The sequence below is a fragment of the Chionomys nivalis genome, chromosome 17 (assembly GCF_950005125.1).
Source record: "Chionomys nivalis chromosome 17, mChiNiv1.1, whole genome shotgun sequence".
Taxonomy (NCBI): domain Eukaryota; kingdom Metazoa; phylum Chordata; class Mammalia; order Rodentia; family Cricetidae; genus Chionomys; species Chionomys nivalis.
Genome location: NC_080102.1, coordinates 55,993,389 through 56,013,466, shown reverse-complemented (window position 1 = coordinate 56,013,466; position 20,078 = coordinate 55,993,389). Strand labels below are relative to the sequence as shown.

At 47.9% G+C, this 20,078-nt stretch overlaps 2 protein-coding genes across 2 annotated transcripts; one reads left to right on the top strand and one right to left on the bottom strand.

The window, feature by feature from the left end:
• Positions 1-1,006: 1,006 nt before the first annotated feature.
• Positions 1,007-4,733, bottom strand: LOC130888550 (tubulin alpha-1C chain-like). Its single transcript, XM_057791599.1, has 3 exons — positions 4,511-4,733; positions 4,236-4,384; positions 1,007-2,072 (listed from the first exon to the last, which is right to left on the bottom strand). Exons 1-3 carry the CDS (start codon positions 4,629-4,631, stop codon positions 1,098-1,100), a joined length of 1,245 nt encoding a protein of 414 aa, XP_057647582.1. The 5' UTR covers positions 4,632-4,733; the 3' UTR covers positions 1,007-1,097.
• An 11,836-nt stretch (positions 4,734-16,569) lies between these two features.
• Positions 16,570-17,187, top strand: LOC130888549 (60S ribosomal protein L38-like). Its single transcript, XM_057791597.1, has 2 exons — positions 16,570-16,635; positions 16,825-17,187. Exons 1-2 carry the CDS (start codon positions 16,570-16,572, stop codon positions 16,969-16,971), a joined length of 213 nt encoding a protein of 70 aa, XP_057647580.1. The 3' UTR covers positions 16,972-17,187.
• The last annotated feature ends 2,891 nt before the right edge of the window (positions 17,188-20,078 follow it).

The window sequence follows — 20,078 nt, the reverse complement described above, 5'->3', positions numbered from 1 at the left end:
TCACCCCAGGGGCTCAGTCATCACTGGCCCCATTTATCCGCTCCTCTTCCCAATGTGGGCACATTGAATGTTTTAGCTAGTCAACTGTTAAGGCAAGATCTCCAGTATCTAAGCTGGCTTTGGATGACCTTGAGCTGTTTGCCCTGCCTCTACCTCCAGTGCTGGGTTACAGGCAGACCTGGGGCTCTCTACTGTCTGACCCCAGCCGTATTAACTGGTGTAGCAGGACTTCCAGCTGAGCCTACATTGTCTGGGTCCAGAGTGTGGTCTCCAGTAACCCCCACCTTTCCAAGACAGGGTTTCTGTAGTCCTGGCAGTCCAGAACACCACCTCTGCCTGCTGGGTGCCACCACCATCTGACCTCTACTAACATCTTTCTTCTTGCTACAGGGGCTTGGGTTAGAGTTCCAATTATGACTCTTCACAAACATTCCCGGATCCCCTCAACATCCACATCTATGATGAAGATCAAGCACTATACCCTGCCAACCTGTAAAGATCGCAATTGTCTCAGCCAAACCTACTTCCCCAACCAGCAATTATACTTAGTACATTTGTACTCCTAGGTTCTGGTACATGGAATAAAAACCTGTTAAAAAAAAAAAAGATGGATCGTGGTGGCGCAAGCCTTTAATCTCAGCACTTGTGAAGCAAAGGCAGCAAGCTCTAAAGTGACAGAGAAACCCTGTCTTGAACTCCCAAAACCAAACAAACTAGTAAAACAGCCCCACTCCAGAGCCAGTCATTCTGCCCGTTAATATCTGTGATACCATAGCTGCCCTTGAGTTCAAATGGCAGAGACCGTGACCTTTGACCTAAAATCAGATTTATGCTAAGCACAGAACACTAGGTAAGTACTTAACAGTCGGCTAATCACTAACCTCAAATGGACCCACTAAAAGGGGTCACTCATGGAGGCAGAGGCGGCAAGCCAGCTTGGACTATCTAGCAAGATGCTATCTCAAGGGGGAGGGAGAAGAAACTGAACCAAAAGCCAGTTTCCCACTTGCACTGGAAACATTTTTATTGACAGTTTAGGACAGTTACACACAGACAACAAAGAAAAGACAATGAAGGGTAGACAATGCACCACGGGGCTAATATTCTTCACCCTCATCATCTCCTTCAGCACTATCGGCCCCAACCTCTTCATAATCCTTCTCCAGGGCAGCCATGTCTTCACGGGCCTCAGAGAACTCCCCCTCCTCCATACCCTCACCCACATACCAGTGCACAAAGGCACGCTTGGCATACATCAGATCAAACTTGTGATCTAGGCGGGCCCAGGCCTCAGCGATGGCTGTGGTGTTGCTCAGCATGCACACAGCTCTCTGGACCTTGGCCAGGTCTCCACCAGGTACCACAGTGGGAGGCTGGTAATTAATGCCAACCTTGAAGCCAGTGGGGCACCAGTCCACAAACTGGATGGTACGCTTGGTCTTGATGGTGGCAATGGCAGCATTGACATCTTTGGGAACCACGTCACCACGGTACAGCAGGCAGCAAGCCATGTATTTACCGTGGCGAGGGTCACATTTCACCATCTGGTTGGCTGGCTCAAAGCAGGCATTGGTGATCTCTGCTACTGTAAGCTGCTCATGGTAGGCTTTCTCAGCAGAGATGACAGGGGCATATGTGGCCAGAGGGAAGTGGATGCGAGGGTAGGGCACCAGGTTGGTCTGGAATTCTGTCAGGTCAACATTCAGGGCTCCATCAAATCTGAGGGAAGCAGTGATGGAGGACACAATCTGGCTAATGAGGCGGTTAAGGTTGGTGTAGGTGGGGCGCTCAATGTCGAGGTTTCTACGACAGATGTCATAGATGGCCTCGTTGTCCACCATGAAGGCACAATCAGAGTGCTCCAGGGTGGTGTGGGTGGTGAGGATGGAGTTGTAGGGCTCAACCACAGCGGTGGAAACCTGGGGGGCTGGGTAGATGGAGAACTCCAGCTTGGACTTCTTTCCATAATCAACAGAGAGCCTCTCCATCAGCAGGGAGGTGAACCCAGAGCCAGTTCCCCCGCCAAAGCTGTGGAAGACCAAGAAGCCCTGAAGACCTGTGCACTGGTCGGCCTGTAAGAAAGAGAAAAGTTCATTTAATGTTGAAAGACATCTTGTGAAAGCTGCAATGGGTGTTTACAAGTCTGTGACTGACTACTGGAATCAAGAATAGCCAGCCAGAGCAGTAAGGAACTGCTCAGTGACTCAGAGGGACTTCTGGGGGCTGAGGACATTTCCTAACTGATTTTGAATCAATTACTTCCATCTTCATTAGGACATTAGATCTGGACAGACACACAGCCACCATAGTTGCTGGGAAGCCAGGCTCTGGTGACCAAGCTGTGGGTCAGACCACAAGGGCACCCTGAAATCAGCTGGAATTTCCAGAGGGCTGGATTCAGACCTCCCTCATGTGTTGCCAAATCTGTGTGTGAAACATCAAAGCGGAAACACAGGATGGCCAAGTTTCACTACCCGGGGTAGTGTCAGGCCATAGGTGGGTGAGTCCCACCTCACGTGGGACAAATTAATTTCTCTATCTCACTTATTAAAATAGTGGCCTAGCTCAGGTTGCAAATTAAATGAGTACCTGGACCAATGCTTGGCACGGTAGACACTCAGTATGTGTGGGTGCCTATTCATTCTGGGCAAGGTGAGTCCCTTTCTATCAGCACTCCACTAGACACCTCAGGTCACCAGGGCCAAATCTGACCTCCGCGTACTTTTTTGTGGTCATGGAGACAACCTTATACATGCTAGACAGGTACTCTGGTGCTTGGCTCCCTCCCTGTGACCTCCTTGTGACCTTGCAACCTTACAGATAGAACAGGCCACTGAAACTCTTAAGTTTGCAGAGTTCACTCATCCTATGGTCCCATGGTCTAATGTCATACCCATCCTGCAGACAGGCACCAAGGTCAAAGGCAATTCTAGTAGTGATCATCTTCAGCAGGGTAGTGGCTCTTACTAGGTTTCTGTGCCCTAGGTTTCTGTGCCCCTCAATAGTCAGTGTAGCTCAAACTTCATTTGCATTGGAACAATCCCAAAAGGAAGTCAAAAGCCGGGCGGTGGTGCACGCCTTTAATCCCAGCACTCGGGAGGCAGAGGCAGGCGGATCTCTGTGAGTTCAAGACCAGCCTGGTCTACAGAGCTAGTTCCAGGACAGGCTCCAAAACCACAGAGAACCCCTGTCTCGAAAAACCAAAAAAAAAAACAAAAAAAAAAAACAAAACAAAAAAAAGAGCTAATTCCAGGACAGGCTCCAAAACCAGAGAAACCCTGTCTTGAAAAACCAAAAAAAAAAAAAAAAAAAAAAAAGGAAGTCAAGAAAAGCGTTAAATTGAGAGGCAAGTCCTGGCTTTAGGAGACCAGTTGTGGTTGGACTTAGCATGTGATTTCCCCAGTAAACAGCTTGCTGGCCTACGGGCCTGCATGTTAATCACTGACAAGCCTCGCAAAGGGTGGTCATCTGATTAGGTGGCTCAATAAAACACATTTACCAGCTTTCCCGATAGGACTAGAGTTGCTTAGGTCCTTTCAGCCGGAGCCAGTTGGCTGCCCTGAATGCTAGGCAATTACTTCTCTGGGATTTCTGATCTTGAACCTTCAGGTTCCAACGATTACCTGCTTCCCCAATAAGGAATCTCTTGACTCCACCTCGAACTTTGTTGGAAGACTCTTCCGCAAGCTCTAATTTTACTTCATATGTGTGGTGCCCAGAGACAAGAGTCGCCCGGACTCGAGTTAGACAACTGCATGGGTGCTGGGAATCAAACCTAGATCCTCTGGACAAGCAAGCTAGTGCTTTTTGCTTAACTGTTACGCCACCTCTCCAGCTGTTTCCAAATGGCTCACATGGGCTTCTCGGACCTGAAACCTTGTTCCTTCTGTGATGAGGACTGAAACCAGGGCCCCGTAAATGCTGGGTGACCACACTATGATTGAGCCGCAGCCACGGCTGAGCCTTCACTGCTAACATGAGAGCCTACAGGTTTCCAAATGAGCTTTATCAATTAGTCAGTGTCAGCCACCTACTCAGTGTGACTAAGAGGATCCAAGGAGGGGTGTGAACGTCTGAGCTGGAAACAGAAGCTTAACATAGTCTTCCCTGTCGGGGGAATGAGAAACTTGCTGGTTCTCACCTGGAGAGCTGAGTGTCCTCACTGAATTATCGTAATGCCCCAGATCTTGGTAAAACCGCCCATAGAACTTCTTTCCCCATAACACTGCACTTACCAGTTTGCGAATTCTGTCCAAGACGAGGTCGATGATCTCCTTGCCAATGGTGTAGTGGCCACGGGCATAGTTATTGGCAGCATCTTCCTTGCCTGTGATGAGCTGCTCAGGGTGGAAGAGCTGGCGGTAGGTACCAGTGCGAACTTCATCTGGAAAAGGAGGACGAGTCAGCCACCCGCCACCAACACCGGCTCAACTCATCCTTCAGTGTCTGAAGAGAGGTCTGAGGGTGTGGCCCGGGCAGAATGCCTCAGGGAAGCCCTCGGTCCACTCACCAATGACCGTGGGCTCCAGGTCTACGAACACCGCCCGGGGCACGTGCTTGCCAGCGCCCGTCTCACTGAAGAAGGTGTTGAAGGAGTCGTCCCCTCCCCCAATGGTCTTGTCACTTGGCATCTGGCCGTCAGGCTGGATGCCATGTTCCAGGCAGTAGAGTTCCCAGCAGGCATTGCCGATCTGGACACCAGCCTGGCCGACGTGGATGGAGATGCACTCACGCTGTGGAAAGGGGAAAGAAAATGTCAGAACAGGATAAGTGAGGAATTAGGGATGGCTCACATCTAAATGACAAACCTTCAAAGACATCATCACTCCTGTCTAGAACTACATTTCACAAAAGATCTAACTCAAGGAAAAATGCTCTCAGGTAGACATTAATGCTATTGACCTACTAAGCAAGGCCAGGCCCGTCCACCGACTGGATCCCTAATAGTTCAGGCTCAGTTCCCGCTACTGTAAAATGGCACACAAGATGATGTTAGAATCCAGCTCCTGAAGCAGGCTGCTGAGTCCTTAACCTAGGCAGAATCCTCCCTTCCAGGGCTGAGTCACTCTGAGCTCATTGTGGTTGCCCTTTAATCCAGTTCTTTAGGAGACAAAACTTCCTCACCCCTTTAAAACCAGCCTAAACCAACCCCATGACTCAGAGAAAATGCGAGGTAAGCAGTTGACTCTAGTGTGGTCAGAGGCAGCCTTTCCACAGTGAAGACTAATCTGTAAGGGAAGCGTTTCCCTCCACTGTCAACCCATCTGCTGGGAGGAAAAGATGCTGTAAAGGCCAGGCGGCTCCCGAAACTTCACCACACTAAGAATGAGGCTGGAGAGTGGGGAGAGAAAGGAGAAATTAGTCGTTTCCCCAGGAGATGATGTTGTACATTTCTGGCACTACGGCAAAGTAACTGCGAGAATTTAACAGTGGGGGAATATTTGTTTTTCATTCCTTCCTGATCATAGTAATTCTGAAGCCTCCAAACCCATATTCGATTAGTCAGTGAAGCAGCCCTGAGAAGGAGGAACCCATGCTCATAATTCCTAAGACAGAGGAGACTTGGAATCTGGCAGAAAACCTCGTCGTTCCTATTTTTGTGCTTGCATTTATTTATCTTGGTTCTTTTAGAGACAGGGCTTGTGTAGCTTTTCCTGTCCTGGAACTTGTTCTGTAGGCCAGGCTGCCCTTGAACTCAGATCCAGGGACTCGGCCTCCAGAGTGCTGGGATTAAAGGTGTGCACCACCATTGCCAGGCCTCTGGGTACTTTTGTGAAGTCATTTCCAGAAGGCCATCCTGGGTGGGTAGCCCTGTTCTAAGAGCTAAAATTCCAAATTAAATAAAAAGAAGAAAACATGCAAAGCACCTGTGTCAGCTCCGGGCAGGAAACCATAAGTTTCACAGCCCAGGATAGTGAAATAAGACAGGACTCACAACCTTTGACCTGGCCTTTCCTTCTGTGCTTCCCATAAAACAATCAAGGGTTCTGACCACAGTGAGTTCAGTGTCTCCTGCCCTGAGGACTGTGGGGGAGGTGCAACTTTTGTTCAAATGATCTTCACCTGGACTTTTAGAACTTCCAACAGTCCCGGAAGCTAGAAAGAACAGCCTACAGGCCCAGGAAGCCACCTCAGTCTTTTGGTCCCCAGTCAGTCTCTCTGGGCTGCCAGGATGACTTGGAGGAGTTTAACTGCCAAGCCAGATGATCTGAGTTCAATCTCTGGGACCTACTTAGTAGTGGAAAAAGGGAACCAGCTTTCCCAGGTGGTCCATTAACTCCACAGGCAAGCTGTGGCGCACATACATCCACAGAAAACAGCCAGGCAGTGGTGGCACATGCCTTTAATCCCAGCACTGGGGAGGCAGAGGCAGGAGAATGTCTGCGAGTTTGAGACCAGCCTGGTCTACAAGAGCTAGTTCCAGACAGGCTCCAAAGCTACAAAGAAATTCTGTCTGGAAAAACCAAAAAAAATAAATAAATAAAAAAAATAAAAAAAAAAATCTTTAGAAAACAAACCTGTCTCCTGGAAGCTAAAAAGGCAATGTCACCAGCCACTTGGGCTAGGGAGTCAGATGAGTCACTTGGTTTAGTCCAGCCTCAACTGGATGAGCGGCTAGCTAGTCTTTCAGTGCTTGCCCAACAGGTGAGCCCCAGGCTTTTCTGAGCTGCGTCTTTTGGACTAGCTTGGTCAGAAGCATTCAAGCCAGGCGTTATATACTTTTGTAACTACAGCACCCAGTTACTTCCTGAATCCCCCTTTCAGGATACAATTTTAAAGAACAGTTAGTTTCTTCGGGTGTGAAGAGGAGCTGGCTCATTGGTAAAGGGGGTTTACTACGGAGCCTCAACCCCAGGGAAAGCCGCCCACTCCTGGCCCACAAGCTTACAGAGGCTTCTAAAATCAGAGCCACACAAGTGAGTTAAGTAAAACAGACACCACCAGCTTTTGGGCCGGGGATTTAACACAGTTGGAAGAGGTCTTGCCTCTGTTGTTCCAGCTCTGCAAAACCTAGAGGTGGTGGTACAGGCCTGTAATTCCAGCCCTAGGGTGATCTCCTCCTCCCCCAAAAAACTTCCATAGACCTTCAAAAACCACTCTTAATTTTCATTATCCCTGCGATGCTTGCAGGGCGGTGGTGGCACACCTTTAATCTCAGCACTCAGGCGCCAGAGACAGGCAGATCGGAGTTCAAGGCCAGCCTTGTCTACAAGAACAAGTTCCAGGACAGGCTCCAAAGCTACACAGCGAAACCCTAACTTGAAAAACCAAAAAGAAAACAAGAGAACCTGATGCCCCTGATGTAGTGGTGGGGCCCTTGACATAGTTTTGTTTGTTTTTTCGAGACAGCTTTTGGAGCCTGCCCTTGGATTAAAGGTGTGTGCCACCTCGCTGGGCCTTGGACAGGTTTGTTTCAACAGGATTTGTCCTGCAGCTCGTGACACAGACCAGGGATCTGATCTGCCTCCCTCTGCCTCCTGAATGCTGGGGTTAAAGGCGTGTACCACCATTTTTGACCTTAACAAGCTTTATGAGAAACGTGGGAAGGAGCTAGGTCAAAAACTGGTTAATGGCGTTGTCATCTTGAATTATGAAACTGCGCCCTTCAAAGGCAGTACCGGTAAGGAGTTTTAAATCATTCCCTTCTCTTCTGAGGTACTGAATATGAACTCGGCGGCTTCCAGGTTAGGCAAATGCTCTCCTAAAATATTTAAACTTACCTAGCAGGGAGGTTCCTTTTTCCAAGATTAGTTACTGCAGCCCACACTAGCCTGGGACTCCCTAGGGAGCCTGAGAAGCCCCAAACTGAACAATCCCCCTGCCTCAGCTCCCCAAGTGTTACAGAAACTACCCACCCAGGGTCTCACTGGCTGACCCAAACTTAATACCCATCTGCCTCTGCCTCCAGAGCCCAGAGATTAAAGGTTACCAGCCCCCCATCCTGAGTTCCTGTTTCTTTAAAATTGAACATGGCCCATGAGCTATATGGGTGGTTTGATAATTGTTTAGCTCAGACTGGTCTTGAACTCACAGCATCTTCCTGCCTCAACTCTCAAGTTCAAAAATCAAAAAATATGTTGAGCAGGGAAGTGGTGGCACACGCTTTTAACCCAGCACTCAGGAGGCAGAGGCAGGCAGATCTCTCTGAGTTCTGGGCCAACCTGGTCTACAAGAGCTAATTCCTGCCAGGCGGTGGTGGTGCACGCCTTTAATCCCAGCACTCGGGAGGGAGAAGCAGGTGGAGGGAGTTCGAGGCCAGCCTGGTCTACAAGACCTACTTCCAGGACAGGCTCCAAAACTACAAAGAAACCCTGTCTCGAAAAACCAAACAAATAAATACAAACAAAATATGTGTTTTTTTGATAGAACTCTGCTCTACCTTTATAAAAAAAAATAATAATTTAGCTTAATATACCCCTGAGCTAGAAATAGGCTGGATTAGGGGATATTGGACGGCTGATTGTTCCCTTTCACGGAGGCGCTCGCCTTCCCAGGTGCACAGCTGCAGCTGGTAGGTCCCGGGATTGGCCACAGGTGACTCAGCAGCGAGTCACAGGGCGTGGGGACGGTGCCCGGAAGTGTTTGCTCAGTCCGTCCGGAGCGCACGAGGTCCTCCGGGGTACCCCAGCTGGGCAAGTGACATCATTTGAGAAAAAGGAGAGCCTTTAGTGGTCAATGTGAAAGCTCCCTGCCTTTCCAGGGGCGGCCAGCGGCCCAGACGGGATGCTCTCCTCCCAGTGCCGTCAAGAGGGAAGTACGCGATTCCAGACCAAAGCGATTCAGTCTGGTGGACTAGGCTTTCCCACCCCGGTTGCCAGAAACCAGCCAAACTGGAGGCGGCCGTCGGGGGGCTGTCGCAGGCACAGATCCCCGGGCAGCCCGCAGTTCCTACGGTCCCTTCAGACGTTCCCATCCCAGCCCCACAGCCACACTCACCATATTTAGTCCTTGAAGTGGTCCGCAAAAACTGAGTCGGAGAGGGTGACTAGGACCTCCCGCTAGCAGACTACCAAGGAGTCCGGGGGAGCGGCAGTGAGAGGTCCGCCTTCAGCAGAGGTCTTATATACCCTGGCCCATACCACGAGTCGGGAGGGCGGACACCAGACCCCGCCCCGGGCCGCACCGAGGGCGATGATTGGCGAGTTCGAAAGTTCAAACCAAACTCTGTAGACGGAGTTGGAAAGGAGGAGAAGGGGTGGAGACGTGTAGGGTCGCTCCAGGGGCCAGGTGGGGCGGGGTAGGGAAGGCGATTGGACGTTGAAGGACAGGGAGATCTTTGTGCAGCTCCGGCCGGAGGAAAGTCCCAGGTAGAGGGGGTGGCCAGGACCGCAGCCGGTCGCCCCACCCAGCCCTGAGGAGTCCGGAAGAGTGAGCCGGCGAGCCGACCCGGAGATCAGCGGCCACGGGCAGGGTGGTGACTGCAACAGCCTTGGGGGCCCAGGATGGAAACGCCCAGTTTATTTGACGGCACAGTGGGAGGGGCGGAGCTGAAGTTAGCGGCCGCCGAAGCCGCCTTACAGCTGCACTGGTGCGGCACCTGAAGACAATCTTGTTTCCTAATCTTGCCGCTACTGCGTCCTAAATATTTCACGCATCCTCCCTCCTTCTCCCACCTTCAAGTACTGGATTTCTGCCCGCGCAACCCCAGCGCCCTTTCCACAGGTTTTATTTTCGAAGACCGAGTCTGCCTCAGCCTTCAGCTCTATGTCCTCTTTAAGTGAACCTTCCGAGTCTTGAGAGCCTTAGCCTCGTAGGTATAAAGAATTATTCGGTCCATTATAAGAGTGACTTCTGAGCCAAGCACAAATCCCAGTACTCGGGAGGCAAAGGCACGCGGATCTCTGTGAGTTCGAAGCTAGCCTGGTCTACAGAGTGAGTTCCAGGACAGCCAGAGAAACCCTGCCTCAAAAAACAAAAACAAACAAACAAAAAACAGAAAGAGATTTATGGGGCCTGAGGAGATGGCTCAGCGGTTAAGAGCACTGGATGCTCTTCCAGAGGACCCAGGTTCTGAACGATTCTGCAAAGCAGATTCTCAGAAGTACCATCTAGCTGGACCGAGGAGAAGTGTGAGGACCTGAATTCAGATCCCTGGCCACTGCAGTGGGGCCTGCCTGTAGCCCTCTCACTGAGGAGTGAGAGACAGGAAGACCCTGCAGCTCAGAGGCCAGCTGGTCTTGCAGTATCGGAGGACTCCAAGTTCAGTGAAGGACCTTGTTCAAAAAATAAGGGTGAAGATTCATAGGAAAGACAGCACAGATTGACCTCTGGCCTTTGCATACACCTGTGCACACACACAAGAATGTCATACAGGGCTGGAGAGATGGTTCAGCGGTTAAGGGCATTTGACTGCTCTTCCAGAGGTTCTGAGTTCAATTCCCAGCAACCATATGGTGGCTCACAACCATCTGCAATGGGATCAGATTCCTTCCTCTGGTGTGCATGAAGATGGAGCACTCATATACATAAAATACATGAATACATAAATCTTTCTTTAAAAAAAAAGAATGTCATACACTCACACACACATATGTATCACAAAGTTATAAAACAATCTTTATTTGGTGTGGTGATACATACCTGTGTTTGGGCACTCGAGACAAGAATGGAAAATTCCATCGAGGTCAATGAACCCTATGAGCTATTCTGTCTCATACATGCAGGCAAAACACCAATGTACATAAAAATAATTTTTTTTTCCCAAAAATGTCCTCGGGTAAGCTCAATTGCTCCTTGGTTGCCCATGTTACTACTGTTCACAGCCAAGTGTGATGATCTAAATTCAAACCCAGTACCCACGTGGGAGAAGGACAGGCCATCTCCTGCAGCCTTTTCTCTGACCTCCACACCCACACTGTGGCCTGTGGGTTCCCAAACACATACACGATAAGGGAAATTTTTTAAACATAATCATGCTTGTAATCCTAGCATGCAGGATGTGGAAACAGAAGGCTTTCTAAATGTTCACAGTTATTCTGGTCTAGATAGTGAGTTCTAGGTCAACCAGTGGTGTGCAGGAAACCCTGTCTGCCCCTCTCCTATACATAAACAAAACTACTCTCCGGCTGTGAAATGATTGCATGATTGAGATACAGGTTTAAATTTGCTGCCCCCTGCTGGAGATTTTTGGATATGGCTGGTAGAGTTTTTGCTTAGCATTTCTCAAGGCTCCTGTTCTTCCACTTGGCCTTTTTCAGCTTCCCTAGGAGCTCCTCTCAGGCCCAGATATCCAAAGGAGCAACCTAGGGGCACTAGGGGCACTGAGCAGCATCCTCCCTGAGAATTCTTCCAGCCTTGGCATTCTGGGACACCGGGCCTTCCCGTTCCTGCTGTTCTCATGGACAAGGTTGGGGACAGGCGTCCAGTCTTTCAAGAATCCCATTCCTTAATGACTGCCTGAAGATCTGAGAGTAAACCAATCCCACTGGTCAGCCTGACAGACCAGGTTATGGTAACACATGTCTTTAATCCCAGTAACCATAATGACACACACCTTTAATCCCAGAAGACACACTAGTTGCCATAGAAACTAGGCGGTGCATGCCTTTAATGATGGTGGTGCAGGATTTTAATCCCAGCCCTAGAGAGGATTATAAAACCGGGAAGACAGCGAATCTCTATGAGTTCGAGACCAGCCTGGTCTACAAGAGCTAGTTCCAGGACAGGCTCCAAAGCTACAGAGAAACCCTGTCTCGAAAAACCAAAAAAAAAAAAAAAAAAAAAAAAACGGGAAGACAGCTCTCAGACGCGTCATTCTGAGATTCCTGGAGGTGGAAAAAAAATCACATTCCTCGCTGGGCAATAGTGGCCTACGCCTTTAATCCCAGCACTCGGGAGGCAAAGGCAGGCAGATCTCTGTGAGTTTAAGGCCAGCCTGGTCTACAAGACCTAGTTCCAGGACAACTTTCTCAAAAAAAATTAATTAATTATGTGTAGTGGGTGGCTGGAGAGATGGCTCAGAGGAATAGAGCACTGGCTGCTCTTCCAGAGGTCCTGAGTTCAATTCCCAGCAACCACATGGTGGCTCACAACCATATGTAATAGGATCTGGTGTCCTCTTCTGTACTGCAGGATACATGAAGGAAGAAACCTATATACATAATAAATAAAAATATTAAAAAAAAAATTATGTGTAGTGTTCTGCCTGCATGTGTGCCTGCAGGCCAGAAGAGGGCACCAGATCTCATTACAGACTGTGGTTGTGAGCTACTATGCTGCTGCTAGGAATTGAACTCAGGTCCTCTGGAAGAGCCCCCAGTGCTCTTCTTAACTGATGAGCCATCTCTCCAGCCCCTCGCATAGATGAAGAGCTATGATTCCATCTTTAGGCAGCCAGTGGCTGGTCACCATCTTTGCTAGGGTTGGAGAAGATGGATGTCATGTGACTTCACTGCCATCTTAGTTAAAGGTGGCAACGTGGAATGGGCCTACCAAGAAGACAGCAACAGGTCTCCAAGATATTTTTAACTAGAATAGATTTTTTTTTTTTTTTTTTTTTTGGTTTTTCGAGACAGGGTTTCTCTGTGGTTTTGGAGCCTGTCCTGGAACTAGCTCTTGTAGACCAGGTTGGTCTCGAACTCACAGAGATCCGCCTGCCTCTGCCTCCCGAGTGCTGGGATTAAAGGCGTGTGCCACCACCGCCCGGTTTAGAATAGATTTTTTTTAAAACAATAATTCCTGTCTTGCAAACAAGGTTTATGAAAGATAGGATTTACAAACAATGTGTGTGTAGCGAGGTCTTAAAGCTACACCTGCAGGCATTCATATGCAAAATGTATCTTGCCCTGGCTGTCAAACTTTGTAACATAAGGAGTCCTCCAGGTGAGATTGGTTTCAAGACATGAAGGCAGCACAGGAAACAACTGAGGTTTGTTAGTGCGTGGCAAGGTTAGAGTTCCTAAAGAGACAAGTTACAATGAAGCTCCTAGCAGCTTTGAAGATGTTGCCATATGATCGTCATTAGAAACGCTAGCCACACTTAAATGGAGCAGTCTGAGATCTAGAAGGCAGGCTGGAAATGCTGCCAAGGCTAGGGCCAGAGGTGACCTGAGCCCCTTGGGAAAGACTGTTTCCACTGTTGGAGCTTGGTTTTGCCTAATGTGGATTATGGTTATGCCCTAGGTTTTCCTATTGAAGTAAAAAAAAAAAAAAGGTGCTTTATTTTTGAGAGATTTTAAACCGAGACAGTGTTTCTCTGTGTAGCTCTAGGTGTAGTGGAACTCACTCTGTAGACCAGGCTGGCATTGAACTCACAGAGATTCGCCTGCCTCTGCCTCCCAAATGCTGGGATTAAAGGTGTGTGCTACCGCTGTCCGGTTTAATATTGATTGACAGGTTGCTGTAACAACAGCAAACACCCAGCTCCTTTCTCCCCATGACGTCAGCTGTCTTCTCAAGGCTCTTCTATTTCTTTAACTCACTTTACAGTGACTATTAGTAGTAATCAACCACTTGTGTCTTATGGTAAAGTTTGTATAACGTAAAGTCTAAGTTGTGAGGATCTAGAAAAAAAATGTTTTAGGGTCTAAGAATGTGTTTTAAGGTATGTATAAAGGTCTGAGGCCATGAAGAAAGTGACTTAAGGTAAATGAAAACTATGAAGGTCTGAGGTCAGGAAAGCTCGGGCTGTGAGAATCTGAGAATGCTTTTTTGTTGTTTTTTGTTGTTGTTGTTGTTGTTTGATTGGTTTTTGAGACAGCGTTTCTCTGGAGCTTTGCTGCCTGTCCTAGAACTCACTCTGTAAACCAGGCTGGCCTTAAACTCACAGGGATCCGCCTGCCTCTGCCTTGTGAGTGCTGGGATTAAAGGGGTGCGCCACCACCACACGGCCCTGAAAATGTTTTGAGGTGTATAGCTACAACTTGTGAAGGCATAAAAACATGGCTTAAGGTACACGAAAAATGGTTCAGGTTGTTCCCTCTCTATGCTATTGTTACATTGGGACTTCAAACCTGGTAGATCAAGAAAGCAACTGAGGAAAGACTAGCTGACCTCTCTTCACCTGCTCAGATCAAAAAGACAGAGAATCTCTCCAGGTCCCTCCCTATCTCTTCCTCTGCCTCCCTATCTCAGTGTTTCCAAATCTCTGCAGCTATTTCCCTCCCTCAGCTGGTCACGGACTCCACCCTTCGATTCAAAGTTGAACTTTATTAACAGTCTGGGTGTGTCACAGTCCAGTCTGCTCTCCCGAGCAGCCTTCTTTGCTCTGAGCTGTAGTTCGGAACCTGCCCTCTCTCACTGGGAATTTGCATAGACCATACTAGCTCTGAACTGTGTAGACAGGCAGGTCTTGAACTTAAGATGTTCTCGTCTAGGCCCTCCTAGTACCTCCCCACCAAGCCTGACTTTGCTAGCTCCATTCTGGAAGATAACTACAGAAAAACAGTTTTCATATCTAAGGAAACAATGTCTTCTATTTCCGTGTTTTAACACAACTGACAAGCTTTCTTACTCAAGACTTCTAGTTAGCATATAAGGAGACCTTAGGTTTAATCCTGAGAACTACAAACCACCACCACCAATGGAAATCCCTTTGACCCCTCATCCCTTTAGGCTGCGTGGTTAAAATTCTTTTGCAGAAAGTTAAAAATACCTGCTCACATTTCTCAGTTAATCTGCATTATTATTCCAGTAAATGTACTGTACCCTGGGGTCTGGAAACTTCCCTATTTTTAGCAATGTTTGTTTAATAATTGTATTTATTCCCATAAGTAGAAAGTACCCAGGCAGCCCAAAGTGGAATGCCCCTGAGGCGTTTCGTTCCTTGTGTAACTGATCGACAACAGAAACGGGGCTGGTTTTGAGGGTCCTTAACTCTCAGGATAGCTTTCCCCCTCTGTAGACATGGGAGTGGCTCAAAAAGCTGTGCTTTGGCCAAAGGCAGTTTATTTCTGTGAACGTCAGTGCCCAGCCTTGTGGACACAGACTACTCTCGGCATCTAGGAGCCGCTTCTTAAGGGAAGTGGGTGTCTGACACTTGGCCCGGACAGGGCAGCCCAGGGTGGGAATTTCCAGGAGGCCCCGTCTCGCAGACAACATGTCTTTCCCACGGCCTGAAGCCTCTGCTGCCCTCCTCATCCCCTTCCCAGGGTCCTTCTTTTAGTTCCACCGTCTTTAGTTCGGCCATCTTGTTGCTCCCTAGATTTCATGCTTTGTTTACGGCCTTCGTACGTACTCACAAGCGTGAATAAAGCGTATGACCAACCCACCCCCATCTGTTAATCCCTGTATTGTCAGTTTGCCTCATAGTTTAAATTCTAGAACCTTCTGCAGGGAAAAGTAAATGAAAAAAATCCCTACAGCGAGCGTATCACTTCTGCCCCTACTTCTACCCTTGAACAAGTTAGGTTATTTTTCTTAGTTCTTTTACTATTTGCATCAGTGGTCTTTTTAGTTTCAAAACCTGGTTCATTTCACTGGCTTCAGGTTGAATCCAGTTTTCACAGCCAACTAAAGCCGGAAGCCCAGGTTGTTTCCTCCTGAAGCGGCTTCACTCTTCTTAGTCCCTTTCTCCTAATCAGCTCCTTCAGGAGTGTGTTTTGTTTTTGGTGCTGGGCATTGAACCCAGGGTCTCCACATTCTAAGCATGTGTTGCTCTGTCTTTTTGCTGTATCCCCAGCCCTCTTTCCCCCCCCAAATCTTACACTGCCCCCCCTTCACCCCAGTCCTCCACAGAAGTGCTAACATCACCCCACTGGGCCTCCATGCTCCGATTGTTTATCCTCGTTATATTTAGTTTGGCTGTTTGTGTGTTTGTTGACAGGGTCTCACATAGACCAGAGACTTGAGTTTCTCAGTAGCCCACGATGACCCTGAACTCTGACCCTGCTACTTCCACCTTCTAAATGCTAAGATTACAGGACTATGGCACCAGACAAAGATTTTTTTCTTTTCTTTTTTTTAAAGATTTATTTATTTATTATATACACAATATTCTGTCTGCATGTATCCCTGTGGGCCAGAAGAGGGGGCCGAATCTCATAACAGATGGTTATAAGCCACCATGTGGTTGCTGGGAATTGAACCCAGGACCTCTGGAAGAGCAGCCAGTGCTCTTATCCTCTAAGCCATCTCGCCAGCCCTGATTTTTTTTTCTTTTTAAAAATGATTCATTTAGGGGGCTGGAGAGATGGCTCAGTGCTTGGGAGCATTGCCTGCTCTTCCGGGGGTCCTGGGTTCAGTTCCCAGCGGCCACGTGGTGGCTCACGGCCATCTGTGGTGGGGTCTGGTGCCCTCTTCTGGCCTGCGGGCATGCGGGCAGACAGAATATTGTATGCTAAATAAATAAATAATTTAAAAAGGGCTGGAGAGATGGCTCAGAGATTAAGAGCATTGCCTGCTCTTCCAAAGGTCCTGAGTTCAATTCCCAGCAACCACATGGTGGCTCACAACCATCTGTAATGAAGTCTGGTGCCCTCTTCTGGCCTGCAGGCAGACATACAAACAGAATATTGTATACATAATAAATAAAAAAAAATATTTAAAAAAAAATAATTAAAAAAAAAAGATTCATTTAATCCGGGGTAATCCGCAGCCGGGTACGGTCTCCAGCGCCGAGCGCCTGTCGCCATGCCTCGGAAAATTGAGGAAATCAAGGACTTCCTGCTCACAGCCCGGCAGAAGGATGCCAACTCTGTCAAGATCAAGAAGAACAAGGATAGCCGGGCGGTGGTGGCGCATGCCTTTAATCCCAGCACTCGGGAGGCAGAGGCACGCGAATCTCTGTGAGTTCGAGACCAGCCTGGTCTACAGAGCTAGTTCCAGGACAGGCTCCAAAAACACAGAGAAACCCTGTCTCGAAAAACCAAAAAAAAAAAAAAAAAGAAGAAGAAGAAGAAGAACAAGGATAATGTGAAGTTCAAGGTTCACTGCAGCAGGTACCTTTCCACCCTGGTCATCACAGACAAGGAGAAAGCCGAGAAGATGAAACAGTCCCTGCCCCCTGGCTTGGCAGTAAAGGAGCTGAAATGAAGCAGACTTCTGTGTTTGAGTATTAAAAACTCTAAAAAATCCAAATAAATAAATAAATAAATATGATTCATTTATTTTTATTTTATGTGTGTTGGTGTTTTGCTTGCATGTATATTCTGTGTGAGTATGTGAACCTGGAACTGGAGTTACAGACAGTTGTGAGTTGTCATGTAGCCAGTGCTCTTAATTGCTGAACCATCATCTCTCTAGCTACACCCCTTTTTTCTGTTTCTTTGTTTTCTTCCTCTACCCTTTACCTTGAGGGGGGCAGGTCTTATGATCTTGAACTCTAGACCCTCCTGACCCTAGCTCTCAAGTTCTAGATTATCTGTGATTGTGAGTCGCCACCACCATGTTGGTTTTTATTTGGGGGACGGCAGTCGCTCATTGACCTTGAACTCACTATACAGACCATGAATTTGTGGTGATCCTCCTGCCTCTGCATCTTGAGAGCTGGAATTCCATACATGTGCCACAGTGTCTGGCTGGGACCAGGTTTTCCTATGCAACCCTGGCAGTCCTTCTGCCTGAGCCCGTGAGCTTCAAGGAGTAAGCTAACGCCCAGTGTGGGTAATGTCAGAAACATAAGTGTAGGCAGGTCTAATAAATGTGCTATAACCACATCCATCTCCCCAATCATCCAAACCTAGAACGGTCCAGCCCCTCACAAGGTACAGTGAATGAAGGAGCCTTTACTTTGAAAGCTCTTGACTGTTTTATCCTGTACAGCAGTCCCTGTACTTTTTCCTTCCCCTTCAGCATATTTTGTTCCAACCGAGTCTGGAATATAAGCTATTTAGAAACACTGAGAGGTCTCATGTTTCTGGTAGATCCAGATTTCCTCATTTCCAATGCCATAGCTCTCTGCTTTGGTAAAGCCGTGGTCCCTGCTGACCAGTAAGTGGTTGATGTGGAACAGCTTGGAACTAGGAAAATCAACTTACGCCGGTCCCTCTGCAGCTCTGCGGATTTGTGTGGGGCCCAAGGGACAGAGCCTGGCTCACAGACTGTGGAGGGGGAAATTTTCTTTGTGTTCAAAACAAAGAAACAAGCTTAAAATTCAGGTTGTTTGGCCATCTCGCGCCTTGTCCTGACAGAGGAAGAGCAGTGAACCTGGACTCTAGGCTACTGGACAAGCTCTGAAACCCTGCTTTCTTGGCGTTCATTTGCTCCTTTGTTCGTGGTCTTGACGGTCTCTTGGCCCACTGACCCAACTCCAAGCACATTGTTAGGGAATCGTAAAAAGGGAAGTAAGGTTGATGGGGAAGGCTGCTTTCTCACCTGACTCTGCTGTTCCTGAAGACAAGGCAGGGACAAGCACTGTGGGGCAGAGAGAAAGAGGAGGGCAGAAGCCAGAGGCCTGGGGAGGTGGCTACAGTGAACACTTTCCTAGCAAGCATAAGGTCCTGGGCTCCAGCCAGGTATGGTGGCACATACCTGAAATTCCAACAAAGAGGCTGAAGCAGGAAGATTTGAAGTTCAACGCCATCTTCAACTATATAGTGCATTCCAGGCCATTACACACACACACACACACACACACACACACACACACACGGTGAAGAAAAAGATGGCCGAGCAATACATGAGAGAGAAAAGAAGATGAGACCAAAGGGGAAGATGGGGCCACGATTATGCAGATTCTGTGAGATTGGGGCATTTTCTGTCAGAAGACAGGAATCTAGCCGGGTGGTGGCGCACACCTTTAATTCCAGCACTAGTGAGGCAGAGGTAGGCGGATCTCTCTGAGTTCAAGGCCAGTCTGGCCTACCAAGCCGGTCCCAGGATAGACTCCAAAGCTACCTAGAAACCCTGTCTCAAAAAACAAATAAACAAACAAAAAGACAGGAATCTAGTGGAGGGGTCTGAGAAAACACAAAAGCTATTGTTTCAGCAAATTTACAGGCATCTCTGCAGATGTTCAATGTACCCTAAAACACCAGCACCCAGAAATCTGACGCCTCTGGCTTCCGAGGTTCCTATGCTGACATGCACATTCTCATACTCATACACATAACCCAAAACAAAAACAATGTTGTAACAGATGCTCTATCACCCGGGAAGTTCTGAGTTTAGGAGTTCAGTACCAGGAACTTGGCAGAGAGATTAAGTATATATTTTATTTCTTTTTCTTTGTTTTCTTTCTTTCTTTCTTTTCTTTCTCTCTTTCTTTTTTTTTTTTTTTTTTTTTGGTTTTCAAGACAGGGTTTCTCTGTGTAGTCATGATTGTTGTGAAACTCAGGCTGGCCTCGAACTCACAAGAGATTCACCTGCCTCTGCCTCCTCAGTGCTGGGATTAAAGGCGTGCGCCACCACCGCCCCGTTCTTTTTACTGGTTTTGTTTTTTTTGTTGTTGTTTTTTGTTTTTCGAGACAGGGTTTCTCTGTGGTTTTGGAGCCTGTCCTGGAACTAGCTCTTGTAGACCAGGCTGGTCTCGAACTCACAGAGATCCGCCTGTCTCTGCCTCCCGAGTGCTGGGATTAAAGGCGTGCGCCACCACCGCCCGGCTTACTGTGTTTTTTTTGTTGTTGTTGTTGTTGTTGTTACTTTTAAAATAGTTGCTTATTTATTTATTTGGGTGTGCATGCATAATTTGAGTATGAATGTCATAGGGCAACTTGTAGGAATCAATTCTCTCCTTCCACCAGGTGGATCTTCGCAATCAAACTCAGGTTTTTGCTCAGTGTCAAGTAAGTGCCTTTCTTTTCTTTCTTCTTTTTCTTTTTTCATTCATCTTTTTAGACAGGGTCTAATGGTCTCCTTTTAGATCTGACTGGTCTTGAACTCTCAAAGATCTGCCTGCCTGTCTTCCAAGTGCTGGACTGAAGACTGGAGCCAACTCTTTTTCACTTTTTATTTGAAACAGGTTCTCATCAACCACTCCTTTTTTTTTTTTTTTTTTTTTGGATTTTTCGAGACAGGGTTTCTCCGTAGCTTTTTTGGTTCCTGTCCTGGAACTAGCTCTTGTAGACCAGGCTGGCCTCGAACTCTCAGAGATCCGCCTGCCTCTGCCTCCCGAGTGCTGGGATTAAAGGTGTGTGCCACCACCGCCCGGCTTCATCAACTACTCCTAACTGGATGTAAACTTACAGGCCTTGAACCTGTGA